This window comes from Astyanax mexicanus, chromosome 11 (genome assembly GCF_023375975.1).
Source record: "Astyanax mexicanus isolate ESR-SI-001 chromosome 11, AstMex3_surface, whole genome shotgun sequence".
NCBI classification, from domain to species: Eukaryota; Metazoa; Chordata; class Actinopteri; order Characiformes; family Acestrorhamphidae; genus Astyanax; species Astyanax mexicanus.
The window spans coordinates 2,047,226-2,066,281 of NC_064418.1; the positions used below are offsets into that span (position 1 = coordinate 2,047,226).

Below are 19,056 nucleotides of genomic sequence, written 5' to 3' on the forward strand. Positions count from 1 at the left end.
CCGAGGGGAAATTCTAGAATACTAAATTCTATACTTGATTACCATATTATTAATTACAGTTATTTTGGAAATTATTTCAGTTTGGATTTTGCCAGTCTTTGCTTTTATTTGTGTGTTTTTGTGGATTTTCTGTGGATTTTGCTGATAAAAACTTGGAACAAGTGAAAAATCTCTTTTGCTTCTAAATTTTGGCAATTCAGATTTTACAGGTGGGTGGGGCTTCAAAAAGGTGTTTCCCTTGAGTCTTAAGGTAACCAATTATATTTTAAATATATATTTTTGCTATATTCTTTTTCCCTTTTGAATTTGCAACACATACATTTTCCTTTTAATTCCTTTTTGTTTTGTTTGTTTGATTTTGGCACAAAATTCATTCACTTAATTGTATGGTGTAGCTCTCAATCAAAAATCGTAATATTTCTATATTATATATTGATAGATACAATCTATTTTTGTTGTTTTCCACTAATGATAATATGATGGGAATAATATGTCAGTTGTTTTTTATATTTTTACCTTTTTTTGCCCTAGAAAAATAGACATTTCTGCTAAATCACTAAAAGCCTGATGTCATCATGATCATCTATCTATTGTTCTATTGTACGTATTTCTGTGAACTGATCAATTATATAAGCATCAAAGCCTCTTGAGAGACCTACGATTCCAGCAGCACACTCCAGGGAACTTTACGTGCAATAAATAGACGCATAATGTCACGATTATAATGTTGAAAGTGCATTTTATTAGGTTGTACTTCACTGACATAAAAGAAATCAGGTCAGTGTGTTTATAGCAGTATAAATTAGTGCATATACACATGACTATAGATGACTTAAAAAAAACATATTCATAATAAAATGTGTTGCCTTTCAATATAATTAATTCAAAATATTCTGGCTGTACATTTGTTTACCATAACCATTAATATAAAATTCATATAAAGGTTCAGTAACATCACATAAAGTACACATAGTATTTGAGATTTTTTTTTTTAATAAAGACCCAAATAAACCAATTAAGATTTGATTGTCGATCCATTCTGACAGATTAAATATGACTAAAAAAAAAAAAAAAAAAGACAAATACAAAATAATCTGGTGTGTGTGTGTGTGTGTGTGTGTGTGTGTGTGTGTGTGTGTGTGTGTGTGTGTGTGTGTGTGTGTGTGAAGCAGCTGAATCCTGTCTCTCTCTCTCTCTATGGTTTGGTTAGCTTTAATCCAAGTAGGAACAGATGAAGGATGGGGGTGTATGGAGGTGTGTGTTGGAGTGTGTTGGTGTATATATTGGTGTGTGTGTTGGTGTGTGTGTGTGTCTCTAGCAGCTGTGTCCTGCTTCTTTCTGAAGGATGGCTTCTTCAGTGCGTAAGGGAAACACATCAATAAGGCTGAAAATTTCGGCTGATGTGATTGGATAAGTGTAACGATGCTTGTCCACTCCCTGCTTATCCAACAGCAACAGGTTAAATGAATTCTGGGACAGCTGCAGCAGCAATCTGTTAAAAACACACACACACATAATATACCAGTCAGTATTACAGCAGATACTGAACAGTCTGTAACTGGAAAAGCTCTGAGGAACACTGAGCTTACTGTCCTGTTCATGAAAGCAGTTTAATATAACTTAAATAATGCTTTGGGGCATGGTGAATTATTAAAGGCACTGAAGACAAAAGAAGCAAAGTAAATTGTTCCCATAAACAAGCAATGTTTCATTAGAATTTGTGACAACAAACACTCCTCACAGCATTATATCTCACTATACCTCAACCTACACCTCCATTCAGGACTTTTAAGGCAGTTTCTCTGATTTTGCTATTTATAGGTTTATGTTTGAGTAAAATAAACATTGTTGTTTTATTCTATAAAGTACAGACAACATTTCTCCCAAATTTCAAATAAAAATATTGAGTTCAGAAATAAATATTTGTTGGTATAACCCTCTTTTTTTAATCACAGTTGTCATGCATCTTGGCATCATGTTCTCCTCCACCAGTCTTACACGCTGCTTTTGGATAACTTTATGCTGCTTTACTCCTGGTGCAAAAATTCAAGCAGTTCAGTTTGGTGGTTTGATGGTTTGTGATCATCCATCTTCCTCTTGATTATATTCCAGAGGTTTTCAGTTTGGTAAAATCAAAAACTTTGATGATTGATGATTATGGCTTACAGCCAATAAAAAAAAAATAAGTGTCTCAGAAAATTTAAATATTATATAAGACCAAGTGGTACTTTTGTTGGAAAATGAAATCTGTATCTGTATAAAAGTGTAGCAGTTGTCAGTAGCAGAGGGAAGCATGAAGTTCTGTAAGATTTTGTGGGAAAACAAAACTGCACTGACTTTAGACTTGATAATAAAACACAGTGGATCAACACCAGCAGATGACAGACATGTCTCTCCAAACCATCACTGATCATCAGTAAATTTTACATTTCATTTAAAGTAAATCAAGGGATCAGAGTCTGGAGGAAGAGTGGAGAGACACACAGTCCAAACTGCTCGAGGTCTAGTGTGAAGTTTCCACCAATCAGTGATGGTTTAGAGAGACATTTCATCTGCTGGTCACACGGTGTTGAGACGTTGTGTGTCATTGAGTACCTGAGTTGTAGGGCCAGTCCTGGAGGAATGAGTCGGTGTCTGATGCGTCCGATCTGAGATGGATACGTCCCCACGATCTCAATCACAGTCACGTGTCTTAGGTCCAGACCACACTGTGCATGCTGAAACACACACACACACACACACACACACACACACGTACACAGTTAACATATAAGCCATTTAGATGTGTAGCGAGTCAATGATTCAGACTCAAGTCAATGATTTTTTTTTTTAGCAAACTGACCCCGTATACTGATCTGACCCACAGCCCACGGTAAAGAGAATGATGGTTTGATATGAAAAGCTCTGTTATAGAGAAGCTTAGAGTCAGAAATGCTTACAGTCGCAAGCCATTCCATTTATTATATACAATTATATATTTATATACAATAAATAACCAATTTTTTTAAGATGCACTTGTATAATATAACAGTGGAATTATAATGAAAAGTAGAAAAGATATAGAACAAAAGAGTAAAGTAAACTAAATCCACTATAGGTAAGAGCATATTCTGTACATTTACTGGCAGTACAAGATCTGTGATTAGCAAGGCCATGATGTGACACACTTAGCTCATCTTTTTGCCTAATTTGCATTTTTTATACATATAGCTGATTCTCTCTATTATTGTGAGTTAACACACACTTACAGTCACTTACAGCTGCTCTACAGTATGATAAAAAGAGAGTTAAGTATCATTTTCTTATCTAGTACACACTGATATGATCAATCAGTTTATGTTAAATTTACATTTTTAAGTCATTTTTAACCCAATTTGCTGGAATGGGTGAAATTCCCTATTAATCCATGAAGCTAATCAAAGAATCTCTTTTTGTATAAGAAAAGAGAATTTCTGAAATATCATCCCACATCATTATTATTATTATTATTATTATTAATTCCTACATATTTAATGATGGATGTTTCATGTGCAATTACCTGTAAATTAGTCATCTGAAATCTGTAGTAATGATTGGCGGCTGTGGGGGCGGAGATTATCAGGAGGCGCCGTTTCTCATAAAACTGATCCAGTAATGCAGCTGCAGATCTTACTCCCACATTAATATTCAGAGCTGTAGAGAACAGAAACAGAAAAGACAGGAATTTTACTAATGATCTCGATTAGAACTAATGCGCTGATTAGAACTGCTTTTAGTCTGATTTAATCTTAATAAGTTCAGTAAAGCACTTAATGCATTAATATAATAAAGTTGTGAAGGTGTCTGATGTGGTGTGAAGGATTACAGGTTTATGTGAGTAATGATTTTTCACATCGGTGTTTTTATGTTAATGAGTACGTACGTGCACAGCTCGTCTCAATACCAGACCATTCCATATTAAACTGGCAAACTCGAGCAGCACTGCCCCTCAGCTCGTGACCTCCCAGACAGCGGAACTGACACGTAGCACCATAGTTATCACCAGCAGCGTCACACTTCATCCAGCCGTTTTCAGGGACTGAGAGTGGGGTGCAGCGGCGTACTGGAACACACACACACCCTGAGGTTTGAGGAAATGCACTGTGCAATTTTTTATTACATATCCATCAAAATATACAACATTTTAAATAAATGTAAATGTGTTTATAAATATTTTACAGTATTTTAACTACCACAAATCTTAACAACTTATACAAACGAAATAGAAGACAAAAATATCCCTCATCCTGATATCAAATGCATATATTAAAACTTAATTTAGAACATTTTCATGTCTGCACTTTATAATTTGGTGCAATTGCTGTATTTTTGGCACTGTAAGGTGCACTTAAAATCCTTTAATTTTCCCAACAATCGACGGTGCATCTTATAATCCGGTGCTCCTTATGTATGAATTCTACCAGTCAGGTATTAAGGAGCAGTGAAGCCACTACACTGTAGTACAGAGTTATACAGGAGTTTCAGTAAAGTTTCTCCAGCACCAAGTCTGGAGCAGTTTTAGCATTAGCCACTAATAGCTCTTTCACCGTTCAGAGGTGAGTTTATTGGACTGTAGTCTGCGTGTTTACAGTGTTAAAACAAGCTACATGGCACAAACTGCTAGCTAATATTGCCCTGGGTTACCAAAACACTCAGGGCTCCTCAGTGTTGCACTGTCGGGTGGCATTAGCGTCCTTTTAGGGGTTAGCTGCTAATGCTAATGCTGCTGCACCCAGCCTTAGTAGAAATCTGGAAATCTAAACTTACAGTAAATACACTGAAGCACTTTACTCATCCAAATAAACAGTTTTCAAGAGAAAAATTTGTGTAGATTAACATTCAACGCTCGTTTGACTTTTTTAAGAATTACAGTTTTGTTCACTTTTTTGTTCACCCTTCTTGGTATTTACCTATCACTCTGACGTTGAATCTACAGGAAGCTTTATTTCCGGCCCGGTCATAAACAGTGTAAGACTGTTTATGGTTTCCTTCTGGAAAGTGTGTGCCTGGAGGCTTCCCCTTTAGATCCACACTGTAAACATAATAATAAAACACAAACAATAATAGCACACAGGATACATACAATACTCTTATAAACACAGCAATATACATGTAATTGTACAATGATACATGTGACGCTGTTGCTTTGGGTTTGTAGTTTGAGTAGGAAATTTACTTTACATCTGATATTGGCCCCACCTCTCTTGTTTGTTACCCCGCCCCTTGTTACCCATCCCAGGTGTTCCTCACCCTCATTGTGTTTATAAGCACCTTTGTTTCAGTGTTTCTTGATGAGTCTTTTGTATTTTTGTATGCTTTGGGGTCTTGTCAGATCTGTTGGTTTTTCGTGTTGGTTAATCTTTGTTTCTAGTTTTTCTAAGTAATTAGGATTAAACTATTATATCTTTAGCATTTATTTTTGTGTGTGTGTGTGTGTGTGTGTGTGTGTGTGTGTGTGTGTGTGTGTGTGTGTGTGTGTGTGTGAGAGAGAGAGATACTGACTCGGTGAGTATGCCATCCGCTGTATCTTTGCCCTCTGGTGTATCCCAGGTCACTTTTGCTGTTAGTTTTCCAGGTTCTGCAGTTTTCTCCTTCACACTTGGACACTTAATAGTTGGAGGATCTACGTCTGTAACAAATACAAAAATATGTCCTTATTAATGCGATCTTTGGGTGCAAAGAAAGCTAATTAATTTAAATAATTACATTTTTTATTTTTAAACTAGTTTGGTTTTGGAGAGAGAGACACCCCGGTATAACTTTTAAAAATAAAAGATAAATCTAAAATAGCTTGAATTCATTCATTTTAAAGGGGACATGAAACATTTCAGTTTGTACAAGTTTTCTAAAGTATTAAATATAATGGAATTTATTTGGGGGGGATTTTTTTATATAAAATGTTTACACACTAAATTATAATATATTTATGTTTGTTACGTTTGAGCTAGGGCGCCGCCATGTTGCCCGTGCAGCACTGGTGACGTCACGAGGTTGGTTGGTTTAAGATCCCAGGCATATAGCTAGAGGAAAAGAGCGTATTGTTTGTGGAGATTATGGATGAAGACGAAGCTGAACTAGGCTAACATGGAGCATTTGCTCAGAGATCTTTCCTGTATAAACCTGAGCAGAACTTTTCAGATGCTTTTCTGAGAGCAAGGGGTTTTGGGAGTGTTTATTCTCTCTCTACGTGGAGCCGTGCAGAACCCTGCAGCGCGTCCACAGCAGGTACTAGTTACCATCCAGTTAACCAGCTATTTTATATACATTTAGCTATTTAACATGCAAATTCCAGAGTTCATTAAGACTGAATGAAACGAACATGATTTAAGTGGATATTGAAACATCCAGGCGCTGTTTGGTTGATAAACCGTTCAGTTTAGAAGTTAGAATGCTTACAGGGTACTTAGCTTCATCTGGTTAGTGTTAGCTAGTTAGCTAGCGTTGGCTAGCTAGAATAAGATAGCTAGCTAAGTAGCTAACGCTAGCTATGTTATCTTTAAATTGTCATTTTATCTAGATTTTCGGTAACGGTACCTCTCGCTGCTCTGCTGGGTGGGCGTGTTGTTTGGCTGGTGCGGCTCACAGCTGCTGCTCTCATAGTAACGTTACCATCAGTCGGACGGTCTGTACATTCCAGCTGATCAGAGGAAAAATAAAAAACGGAGGAAAAAAGCCTCGGACTTCAGCTTATTTATCCGGCGCTAATGCTCCTGACTCAAACCCCTCTCCTTCACATAGTCCTGGTCTAGAAAGTGCTCGCCACTAACCCCTAGCGTTGCAGCTAACTGGAGGATTCTCACGCTTCAGCGCTGAGCCCCGCTGAAGGTATGAAAGTGAAAGTGAATATTTCTCATTCCTCACGCTATTAAAATTCACTACTCCCAGTATTACTACACACAGGGGCAATACAAAAGTGCCCCCCCGCTCTGCATTGAGTTTTGGTTTGGATTTTATTATTTATTGAGGAGCTAAATTACGGTATTCTCATAGATTATAGTAGTGAGGCGTGCGAGAACCAACCTCGTGACGTCACTTTCAGCGCTGGGACAAGATGGCGCTGCCCTTACTTAAAAAAATGACATTTAGATTGCTTATTATTTTAATTCCGCTTCACTGACAACTGTTAAACTTATAAAATCTGTTAGAGTGAAAATACATCTTGTGAATTAAGCGAAATACTTGAAGTGTTTCATGTCCCCTTTAAAGGAAAGTGTATGTAAAATAAATATAATGCGTACTCTGGGTGAAATGACGGTCTCACTTACCAAGACATGTACTCCGCCCGCCGCTCCAAGTCTTGCTGTATTGACAAGTGGCACTGCGATCTCCACGCAGAGTGTAACCCGGTGAGCAGAAGAACTGGCAGCGGGAGTTGTAGTAAGAGCCGTCTGTACACTTATATCCACCGTTTGATGGCATCGGCAGTTTGGGACAGCGGATCTCTGCAAACAAAATGCAAACATATAAGCTCAGAAATTTCCAAAAAAGTTCACATCATTTATTTACTATAAATATAATCTGTGGCATCGATGTCAATAAATGTAGTTTAGTCAAAAATCCATTTTATGGCTCAGAGTGGTCCAGCAGACTAAGGCGCTGCCACTATGTTATGGAAAGCGCTGGTTCGAATCCCAGTCATGCAGCTTGCCATCAGCTGCCGGAGACCCGAGAGAGCACAGTTGTTCTTGCTCTCTCTGGGTGGGTACAGTTGATGGCGCGCTTTCCCCTCATCACTCCTCACTAGAGTGATGTGAATCAGCACAATCCTAATGAGTGGGATGGGTAATTGGCCTTGTAAATTGGGGGAAAAACGGGATAAAAATAAAAATATATAAATTTTAGTCCATTTTCTCCTTCTTGCTTTTGTTCATTTCCCATTTCTACTTTTTTTTTGTAATAAGATGTTAAGAATCAGATATGTTAATAGTATATTCATACTATTTTTTTACATATATATTGATAAATATACATTTTAATGATACAGTGCTTTGTAAAAGGTATTTGCCTCCTTACAGATTTTAGCTTTTTTTTTTTATCATACTCAAAAAAAGCAGTTTTTAAATTATGTTAAATGATGATTTTATTTATTAAGGGACAAAAGCAATCCAAACCAACCAATGTGAAGAAGTAAATGCCAGTCTGTAAGTCTCACTTTTCTCAGTTAAGGTCAGTGTTAATCATTCAATAATAGAAAGAAAGAGACTGAAGAAGAGGCGAAAAAGGCCTCCAAAACCCACTACTGACCAATAAAAACACAATGGCCTGTCTCACATTTCCCAAAAAAAAAAAAAACATCCAGATGATCTCCAGGACTTTGGGAAAATAGGGTGTGTGTGTTGTTTTGGAGTGGCCTAGTGAAAGCATGACCTTAAATAGACCTTTCATGCTTGAAAACCCTTTAATAAGGCTGAATTAAAACAATTCTGTAAAGAAGAGTGAAGCCAAAATTCCTCTACAGAGATGAGAAAGACTTAATGCCAGGTATAACCAAAGCTTAATTGCAGTTTATGCTGCCAATAGTGGAACAACCAAGTTATTAGATTTAGGGGCAAATACTATTTTACACAGGGCTAGATTGGTTTAGATAGTTTTTACCCTTAATTTTTAAATGTATATCTCATGTTATCTTTGCATGTGTTAATCAGAAAAAAAATACTTTTCCATAACCCTGTATATTGGTTACACTTAGAGCGAGGCTGACCTCTGCAGGTAAATTTTCCCGACCACAGTTTAGTGGCCATACACAGAATCTCACTGCTGCCCTGCAGCTCGTAGCCTCTCTTGCACTGGATCTTGCATCGGGTTCCCAGGACGTTCTCATAGCGCTCCCTGTGTGGTGTCTGGCACCTCGCTTGCCCGTGCTTTACCTTAACCGGAGCACACCACGGTACACCTGCACAAAATAAAGATACACGTAAACATACACTAAAGATGACACCCATTTAAAATGGAAAAAAGAACCAAAAACACCAACCAAAAGGTCTGCATCGAGAAAACATAGATTCATAAACACTTAAACCATGGACAAAATCAGAGCATGAAGAAGAAAAAGCTTGAAAGTGAAAAATAAGCTTCAAATGAGTGACTTATGTCTCTTTTCCACTGCAAGATCAATACTCTACCTGATTCTGCTCTGTTGTTTTTCCATTATACACATTTCTTACTTATCTAAAAGTATAAATGGGTACTTTTTTTAGCAGCTACTTGCTTTCGGTTCTAACTGAGCCAGATAGTGATTAGTGATAAAAAAAAACGTTAAATATTAACTAGGACTTAACGATATATCGTTTAAGCATCATCATCACGATGTGTGCATGTGCAATAATCACTTAAATCAAAGACGTCATGTTGCAATGTTTTGATTCTTGACAAGAGAAGCAGATACACAGCGCTGTCTCTGTGTCTGTGTGAGTGACAGGCTGCTGCTGCCTGAGAAGCACGAGGGGGAGGGGTTTCAGGAGTAAACACGAGGTAACAGCATGGCCTTCATCCACATGGTTGGGCACGTGCTTGTAAACACACACTGAAGAGTGCTGGGCAAAAAGCACAAAATTACTGACTCTCGGAAAGCTGCGGGAGGGCAGAGGTGGGCTATTCAACAAAGGTAAGTACTCTTTATCATGTTTTACTACAACAAAAGTCCATTTTACACCAGAGTTCTCCTTTAGGGCAGGAAAAACACTAAATGTGCAGGCCAGAGATAGATTCCAGGGCCAGAATTGGGAAACAAATGTTTTAAAAAACAAAAAACAACAATAACCTATTCCTTTATTAAAGCAAGTTAAAGCAGTAGCAGGGAATAGGGTTGTTTTTGTGTGTTTACCTGTGTATCGTATGTCCTCATCGTCAGTATAGGGCCAGTATCCTGATCCTGGAAAAACAGAGGAGCAGTAGAGAGCCGGGAGCTGTAAAAATTGCCACAGAATCATAGAGATCCTAAAGATCAGCACAGAAACTGGATCTCTGATTCTAGCAGTGTGGACAATTTCTTTAAAAGCCTCAATTAGGAATTACTGCAACTGTAGGATCGGTTTTGAAGTTGTAGTAATGATTAATAATCAGGGGAAAAGCATTGAAATACTGCATTTAATCAGTTAATCAGTTCAGGATGATTCAGTTGCAGCAGTTCCTAATGTTGGCTTTGAAGCAACAATAAACTAAAGAAATTAAACATAAATAAGTTTACATTGGACAGTAAAATGACCCCTGCAGGAAATGATGCTCAATGGAACCACAGCACCACATAGTATTTCAATACTATTTTCAGTATTTGTTTTGATATGTTGTGGTTCTGGCAGGAGCACATAAAAAAATACACGGATTATCCAAAAATAATATTTTAATCCCTGCTGAAAAATCCAGATCAGTACCAACTGTTGCTGGTATCTGGTTTATCTGGATCCAGGTTGGTTGTCCATGTAAGAAAACATATAATATGCTGGTAAACTAGCTGATTAACCAATTATTAAAGAATTACATTTTGGTCATGCTTGGTCATAATGGTCAGGCTGCCCCTTGTAAAAAAGGAAGTATACGTTTAAAAACATTACATGTCAGTCAAATACTAAAAGTACATTTTCAGTTTAATACAGTTTATGAAAATACACATTATACTCTATGTATTTCCATAAAATGTATTTTTAAGCAATACGCAAATACAATATGTGCATTAATATGCAAAATAGTACATTTATAATATATGTTAAGAGTATTAAATATTATGTTTAAAAAATACACACATATTTAAATCTACATTGAGTAGATAGTAAAAATCCACTTAAAAAGTACAAACTAGTGCTTTTATGTTGTATTTCAATATAGCTTAATTACAATTGAAATATAGCCTACTTAAGTTGCCATAAGTTGTTCCAAAATAGTACATTTAGTATGTATTTAAGCACATATAAAAAAAAATATGTTAAACGTATGCACTTTTCCATGTTTATTTCCCCAAGTAAACTTAAAAAAATACTTAAATGCACTTTTCTTTTACAAAGGGGCAACCAGCTTGGTATTTCTGCTCATGGTAGTTGATCAGTGTGGTCATGTTGGTCATGCAGGTATTTTACCTGCTCAGGTAGATCATGCTTGTATACCAACTAAACCCTATAAACTCAAACAAATCGTATCCTACACTGCACAAGAGATTAGTTTCTGCAGGGAAATCACTAGAACATGGGAAGTTATGCAATTTTCTTGTTAATTTGAAGACCAGCAAGGGAGGATTATGGAAAAGATAATCATTAGAAAACTGAAATAATACAATATATGATATATCTTTTCCTGTTTACATTACCTGTACATTGCAGTTGATATATTGAGTCTGTCCCAGTTTTCCACCCCTCTCTCTCTTTCTCCCTCTTTCTTTCTCTCTTTCTCTCACACACAGCTTATAAATGTTTGACCCTGAGGCTTCTTGTCTTAAACATCTGCACATTATTGGCATCACCACAGTGTAATCTCTGAGCAGACCTGTATCGCTTAGGGCAAAAATTTCCCTTCCCTTGAACTGTGAGCCAGTAATTAATCATGGATTAAATAAGCACTCGTCAAATTTTATGGATTATATATGAAAGTCTTTCATTTCAGCATGTGTTTTTAAAGGATGATTACAGTTAACGGGATGGAACTGTATTTTTTGCACTATAAGGTGCACTTAAAATCCTTTAATTTTCCCAAAAATTGACAGTGCACATTATAATCCGGTGCTTCTTATGTATAAATTCTATTAGTCAGGTATTAAGGAGCAGTAAAGACACTCTGCTGAAGTACAGAGTTATACAGGAGATTTAGTAAAGTTTCCCCAGCACTAAGGCTGGGGCAGTATTAGCATTGGCTCTTTCGCTGTTCAGAGATGCGTATTATCAGCCTGTAGCCTGCTGCTAACCCCAGCTAGCACTGCTGGAGCAGCATTAGCATTTAGGTTTATACCTGTGTGAAACCGAACAAAACCAAACAGAGGGAGAAACGCTCTAAATAAACAAACTGATCAACTGATCCGGACCATATAAACTTTCACAGCTACAGGTGTGAAAACAACCTAAATCTATATATCTGGATCAATCTAATCTAAATAAAATAGTTATTGTATTTGTGTCACAGTGCAGGCTAGACTAGGCTATAATTTAATGATTTAATCGTGGCCTCATTAAAGCTTACGGTGTTTAGCTGTTCCTTATAGCTAAAAGTTTAATATTGTAATATTACGCAACATAATTATTATGTTGCGTAATATTATTATTATATATATTTTTTAATATTATTATTTTACTCCTTGCCCTACTTCTGCTACCACATTTCCACATGTGGTATGTGAAAACAAATCCCCTAATGATAGTTTACAGTACTGTACATGCTTAAGTGTGTTCCATGGTTCTCTTGGCAGAAGAGTTTTCCTATGTTCCATTTTGTCAAGCTCAGCAGAAAACTGAAAAACTCTCTCTCTGTGTTTTATACATGTGTTTTCCACTCACAGCAGACTGTGTTGGACTCAGCAGTAGTGAAATGTTTGTGTGTGTGTTTTCTACTGCATTTATTTTAGCATAAAAAAGCACTGTGATTTGAATTGGGTCCATCACACTAACAAACATTTCTAAAGCTTGTTGTTAGACAAACATATAAAGCGCATAAAACACTTGCTTTGCTGTTTCATCAGAGCGAGCTCCAGACTAACTTTTTTCACAAGAAACGTCCCAAAGCTTTCTGTCAGCCATACAATACTGAAATACATTACAAAATGAAAAATAAGAGACCACTTAATAATAGGCCTGTCACGATAGTATTTTTCTCCGGACGATATATCATCTCAGAAATGATTGTGAGATACGATATTATTGTAATTTCAAGACAATTTAAATTTAAATGTCACTGATTTAATGATAATAGTATAGCATAACAAAGCATTTTTAACCTTTTTTAAATACAACACATTTTTAAATAATCATAGTTTGGGAAATGTATACTCTTTTCTTTACCTGCTGCAGTCAACACTGTGTGTATGGAGTTGCAGTTATTGAAGTTTTTTTTACAGCATGGCTGGCTAATATATATATATATATATATATATATATATATATATATATATATATATATATATATATATATATATATATATATATATTGAACAAACATACAAATAAACACAATTGACGATATCACGATTATCAAATATTATTGAGGTAGTGTCCATTTGATAAGTCGATAACGTAATTATTGTGAAAGGCCTACTTAATGATGATGTTTTTTCTTGATTTTACCAGATTGAAAACCTCTGGAATATAATCAAGAGGAAGATGGATGATCACAAACCATCAAACCACCAAACTGAACTGCTTGAATTTTTGGACCAGGAGTAAAGCAGCATAAAGTTATCCAAAAGCAGTGTGTTAGACTGGTGGAGGAGAACATGATTAAAAAACAGGGTTATTCCACCAAATATTGATTATTTCTGAGCTCTTAAAACTTTATGAATATGAACTTGTTTTCTTTGCATTATTTGAGGTCTGAAAGCTCTGCATCTTTTTTTGTTATTTCAGACATTTCTAATGTTTTGTAAATAAATGCTCTAAATGACAATATTTTTATTTGTAATTTGGGAGAAATGTTGTCTGTAGTTTATAGAATTAAAAAAACAATGTTAATTTAACTCAAACATAAACCTATAAATAGCAAAATCAGAGAAACTGATTCCGATTCAGACCAAATAGTGCTGGTGTGAAAACATTTTATATGGTGGAAACTATTGGAGAAGACAGCAGAAACAGGACCGATCCAAGCTGGCCTTTGCATGTACATTTCCTTTGCTTTTAGTAAAATACACACACACACACACACACACACACACACACACACACACACACTTAAAAGCCAGGACTCAACAGGTTGTGTTTGTGCTGTCAGTGTAAATCTGACTCTGACTCTTAAAACAGGTGGTGTTCTTGTTGCAACCTGTATGAGATCCATAATATGCATATTGGCTTATAGCAGCACACGCGAGTACGTTCACGTACGCTCTGGACAAAAATATTGGGACACCTGGTCTTGCTGTTTTTTTACCTTTTTTATTTTGGAGCATTGCTGTGAGCTTTGCTAAAATCCTGCACATTGATACCTGTATAAACGTCTCCTTCTTCACCAACAACAAAAACCCTCATATTAGAAAGAGGAGAGACTCGTAGCTTTATAAAGGGAAATGGATGAGTTAGCAGCTCATATGTGGAGCATCTTTTGCTGGAGTGGAGAGTAAACAGCTGCTCTGAAGTTCATGCTCAGCTCCAGGAGGTGAAAAAAGGCCAGGTGGTTTGCTTTTGCTGTTTTTTTTTTAGCAGCTATAGCTGCACAGCTGCAACAAAAGATAGAGTGTAGGTACGAGAGAGAAGCACATAGCGCTAATGCTAACGTATAAAAGCAAAAAGATGTATGAGTTCTGCATGATTTGACCGTTCACGTCGCATTTGGCACATTCACACTGCAATGAAAAAAGCAGATCTGAGCCACATTAAGCAAAAAATCTGATTAAGTCACTTTAGCCTGGTAATGTGAACGTAGCCTAACTTATCTATTAAAAGTATTTTATTCAAGAGTCTTTTCGAAGTCGTCTAGTGCATGATTAGCTTTAGACAAATCAACCAACCAACTAGCAGAAAAAGCTGGTCTTGAGCTGGATTTTTCAACAGGGTATAAACAGATTAGGCTCACTAATACCTCACAATCGTCTCAGAAATAAAAATAGGTCACTTGTACTCCAAAGCATAAGCATGCAGAAACTTTCAGTCTGCTCTCAAGCCCTTCATATTAGAGCTTCCAACTAAATCTGCACCCATTTCCAACTGTTTACATCATCTGCCTGTTAACATCGGAGGACAGTAGAGTGGCCCAAAGTCCTGTCCAAGTGTAAATCTTGAGTAAGTGTAAATATTAAGAGTAAGAGGTGTAAGAAACCATTTATAGAAGTAAATTCTGGAGAGAAATCATTTATCATTACTTTTGTATTAGTGTGAAGAGAGGATTTTAGCCATCTAAACTGTAAATGTTACTAGACTTATGTAAATGCACTACTATAAAAAAAGAGCATGGCCATTTCAAGCAAGCAATCGAGGCCTGTTGGTAACAGTGAGAAACTTTTTGTGTTTTATATTTTTAAAAAGAAAAATACTAATATTCTCTAACAAATGTACTGGTAATATTTTCTGGGTTTAGTTAAAAAATTAGAACAGAACGTGATGTAAGAACAAGTACTTTTTCTGCAAAGCTGTGTCTGTATGGCTGTTGTAGGAGCTTGCAAAAAAAGATCCTGAGTGGTTTCACATGTATAATAGTAGCCTGTAAAACTACATGCTGCAACATGCCGTAAAATTATAATTTACAATGATTTTAAAACGCTTTTATATGTGTGTTGGTTTTGTCTAAAAACCACTGTACACATATGTTAAGTAGAGACTAAAAGTTGGTGGTTACCCAAAGTAACCGCAGTACATTTACAGCAAACCTACAATAACAACAAAAACAGAAAATGTTGACCGTGATTGTGCACACAGCATAACACGAGTATCATTTTCAGCACATGAACCAATCTGTGTGGTTCTCAAACAAATAAAAAAAGCCTGCTACTGTTGAAGGTGCAGGAATAACTGCAGAAATAACAAATAGCATTTATCAGCAAGCTGATATCGAGATTACTGAAAATTAGAGCCTCATACAATTCCTTGTTAACTGTGGATTAAAATTTTTACAAACAAAATAATTGAATAAATAAATCAGACATCAAAAGCATAAAGCAAACGAATATTTAGTAAAAAAACGCAAATTATATGTATGGTCAACTTCAATTGAGAAAACAATGGTTCCTCAGAGAAACCATCATAGAATTTAACTCTGTCCCTGCACCAAAAAAATCACAAAAACTCAAATATGCTTTAGTTTAAGAGTTTGTAATAAGTCCACATCAGTAAATCTGGCATTTTGAAAGAAATTATATGTGTGTACCCAATGCTGACTGAGCAGCATAACCAACAAGACCAAGCCGGTCAACCAGAATGACCAACATAACCATCAAAAACAAGCTGATTTAACACAGAATGCAGAAGCACAGGGTGTTTTAATGGCTATGAGCAGTGAGCGCTGCACATACCGTACTCAATGTGTAAACAGCATGGAGCAGCAGAGATAGCATTTGTTCATAGCTGTGGTAATTAGTGTTATCTGGCTAATAAATCAGATTTAACCTTGATTGAACCTTATCAGCAGTTTAGCTCAAATAAAAGGAATATATTTGATAACTGGGTTGGATCTTGGTCCGGTTGTTTTGATTTGCACCAAGTGCGATTACTGTTTTCACACCTAATTAATCGAACCACACTAATGAACCAGAGTACAAATGAACCAGAGTCTGTTTTAACCGGTTCAAATAGTGCTTGTGTGAAAACACCCTTAGTGTTGGATTTTATTATTCAGGAAAAAGTCAAAACGCAAGCTAGAAATGCACTACAATTTGTGGCTGGTAAAATGTTAAGTTTTTAATAATTGTTTTCTTTTAATTTAAATTTTAATGAAATAGGATTAACGTCTCTGGTTGTTTGTACTGCTCAAATGTACTTCAAGTTTTATTTTTTTTTTGTATTACCAGAAAAAACTTGAGTTAAAAATGATTTTAGGACTATTTTAGGAAGGTGTTGATATTCAGTTTCACATCCCACCTCTGGATCTATATAGCTGTGCTCTGTTGGCTGCTGGGTTTAGTCCTGCAGTATTTAGAGTGTAGTACAGTGAACAGGGGAATTATTCACAGAACAGCTGAATGATGAATGTGTACAGTGTATTTTTTTCACTTCCTAGAGTTACTAAATTTATTAAGAAGCTGGTTAATGAATGAGATGTGCTGTCATTATGGTGTTTTTGGAAATGAATAAAAATATACTTATTTCTAATCAAATACAGCCCTGTTTGTGTCTTAAATTTTTTGTTAGTTTGTTTGTTTTGTTAATGTATAAAGAGCAAGTATGTTTTATGTTTTTTTTTTGTGCAAAAATTCCAAGATGTATTTGATTCCAAGATGTTATGTTATGCTCTGTTAAAACACATGCTCTGCTTTTTGGTATTGGCTGGTTACTTTGCAGGCTTTGCATAGCTGTAAAACAAGTAAATTAAATATTTCCAAGCTAAAATAAAATTAAACTAAATAAAAATTTGTTAGAATTAATACATAAAATAAAATAAAAGCTGTAAAACACTGTGAAAAAAATATTTAGCAATTAGAAAAAAAATAAAAAACCTTTTTCCACTTCCTGATATTAGCTGTGGTTGAACAGGGGTGCAGTGTAAACCCCCCCTCTTCCCCTCCAGCCCCCAAAACTGGCCACGTGTACACACACTCAAACAATATATACATATAATAAAAGCCCTGAGCTCAGAGAAGAGTATCCATTTGTATCTGTCTGTATCTCTCAGTGTAACACCTCTTTAAACGAGCTTCTCTCTTTCTCTCTTTCTATGGGTCTGTGTGTGAACTCTATAAGACTCTGATCCGGATTCGGGTCTAAACTAAAGGTTCTAAACCCGGATTAAAGTGCAGGAACCGGCGGACTGGACTTACCGTCGTAAGCGCGAGAAGATCCGAGCTGCAGCCCGAGCAGCAGAACACACACACAGAACCAGCGGTCCATCTCACACAGAGCTGCCGGAGTGAGGGAGACCCCAGGGCGCATTCCTGCTCCAGCAGAGCCCGCCCTCCTCCTCCTCCTCTTCCTCAGAAACACGAGAGCCCAGCTCAGACCAGCCAGTAGATATGAAGAAAAGTTTGCCAAACCGTTCAGCTCAAAATCACACAAGTAATACAAGCTGTACCCCAGATTTCACTAGTTAAATTAGTTGACTCCACCCTCGGCTCACATTTTAAAAAGTGGAGGTAGTTAGGGAGGGGCACTGGGTGATGTATGGGTTTAGGGGCGGGGCAGGAGGAAGCTTTAGCACACTAAAGACCACTTTCTTTCACAAGGATCAGTAATAACTTAAAGCTACCTATCGACGTTGTTGCCTTTTTTTTTACTCTCATTATTTTTATTCCCTACCTTTTCCCCCCTCTCATTTCCTTTCCTTCATATTTTTGTGTATTAACTTAAAATGTAATTAATTTAAACACAATAGGAAAATGCCTAGTACAATCCTTTCTTTTTGTCTTTATTATGTTTTTGATGTATTGTGCATAAAATTAAAACAAAATTATGATAATTTTAACCTAGCTGATTATGTTAACCATACACTAGACAACTTTGATTTTACCAAATTAAAACCCTCTGGAATGTAATGAAGAAGGAGATGGGTGATCACAAATCATCAAACAAGCTGCACTTGTTTTAATTTTTGCACCAGGAGTGAAGCAGCATAAAGTTAGCCAAAAGCAGTGTGTAAGACTGGTGGAGGAGAAGAACATGATGCCAAGATGCATTAAAATTGCGTTTAAACCGAATATGAACTTGTCTTCTTTGCATTATTTTCTGCAAAGATAAATGCTCTAAATGACAAAATTTTTATGTCCGTAATTTATAGAATAATACAACAATGTTCATTGTTCATCAGAAACTCAAGTGCTCTCTTCATTTTTTCCAGAGCTTTATGTCATCTTGAAGACCTTGACTCTTCAGCATTTCTCAGAGGAAGCTCATTTCATTTGAAGGTTCCTGTAGTCTATACTGTTCCTTACTGTGTTTTCTCAATATGATGCACAGTTCCCAGAACTGTAATGATTCACAGGCAAAAGAAATATATCTGTGGAAAATCTTAGCAGCCCCTAAACGTATTTTAACCCTTTGAGACATTGTGGTGGTCAAGAAAAACTTTCCATCCTGCTAAATAATTTCATAGTTAACACCACTTCAGAAACCACTTCATAAATGACATTGATCCTGTTGCAAAAATGAAAAAAAATGTCATTTACTGTAATGGTTTGATGCAATGTATCGCTATTATTGAACTTTATCTCATATTTTGGAAGATGTTCTTCTCTGTGAGTGCCTGACAGGGTTAAAGTAAGAGCTAAAGACC

At 36.3% G+C, this 19,056-nt stretch overlaps 1 protein-coding gene across 2 annotated transcripts; it reads right to left on the reverse strand.

Moving 5' to 3' along the window:
• Positions 1-719: 719 nt before the first annotated feature.
• srpx (sushi-repeat containing protein X-linked) lies at positions 720-17,833 on the reverse strand. Of its 2 annotated transcripts, XM_007227720.4 has the most exons (10): positions 17,609-17,831; positions 9,842-9,889; positions 8,720-8,911; positions 7,284-7,460; positions 5,521-5,647; positions 4,929-5,050; positions 3,902-4,081; positions 3,539-3,672; positions 2,596-2,717; positions 720-1,492 (listed from the first exon to the last, which is right to left on the reverse strand). In XM_007227720.4, exons 1-10 carry the CDS (start codon positions 17,718-17,720, stop codon positions 1,315-1,317), a joined length of 1,392 nt encoding a protein of 463 aa, XP_007227782.1. In that variant the 5' UTR covers positions 17,721-17,831; the 3' UTR covers positions 720-1,314. The 2 variants fall into 2 exon arrangements, with proteins under 2 accessions (XP_007227782.1, XP_007227783.2); XM_007227721.4 differs by lacking the exon at positions 9,842-9,889 and having other exon boundaries at positions 17,609-17,833.
• Between the last annotated feature and the right edge of the window lie 1,223 nt (positions 17,834-19,056).

Coding starts and splice junctions, on each gene's coding strand:
- srpx (XM_007227720.4), bottom strand. CDS start 17,720: ATGCGCCCTGGGGTCTCCCTCACTCCGGCAGCTCTGTGTGAGATGGAC. Junction 4,082..4,928: donor ATTCAACGTCAGAGTGATAG/GTAAATACCAAG, acceptor TGTGTGTTCCAG/TACGCCGCTGCACCCCACTC. Junction 2,718..3,538: donor TTCAGATGACTAATTTACAG/GTAATTGCACAT, acceptor TGTGTGTTTCAG/CATGCACAGTGTGGTCTGGA.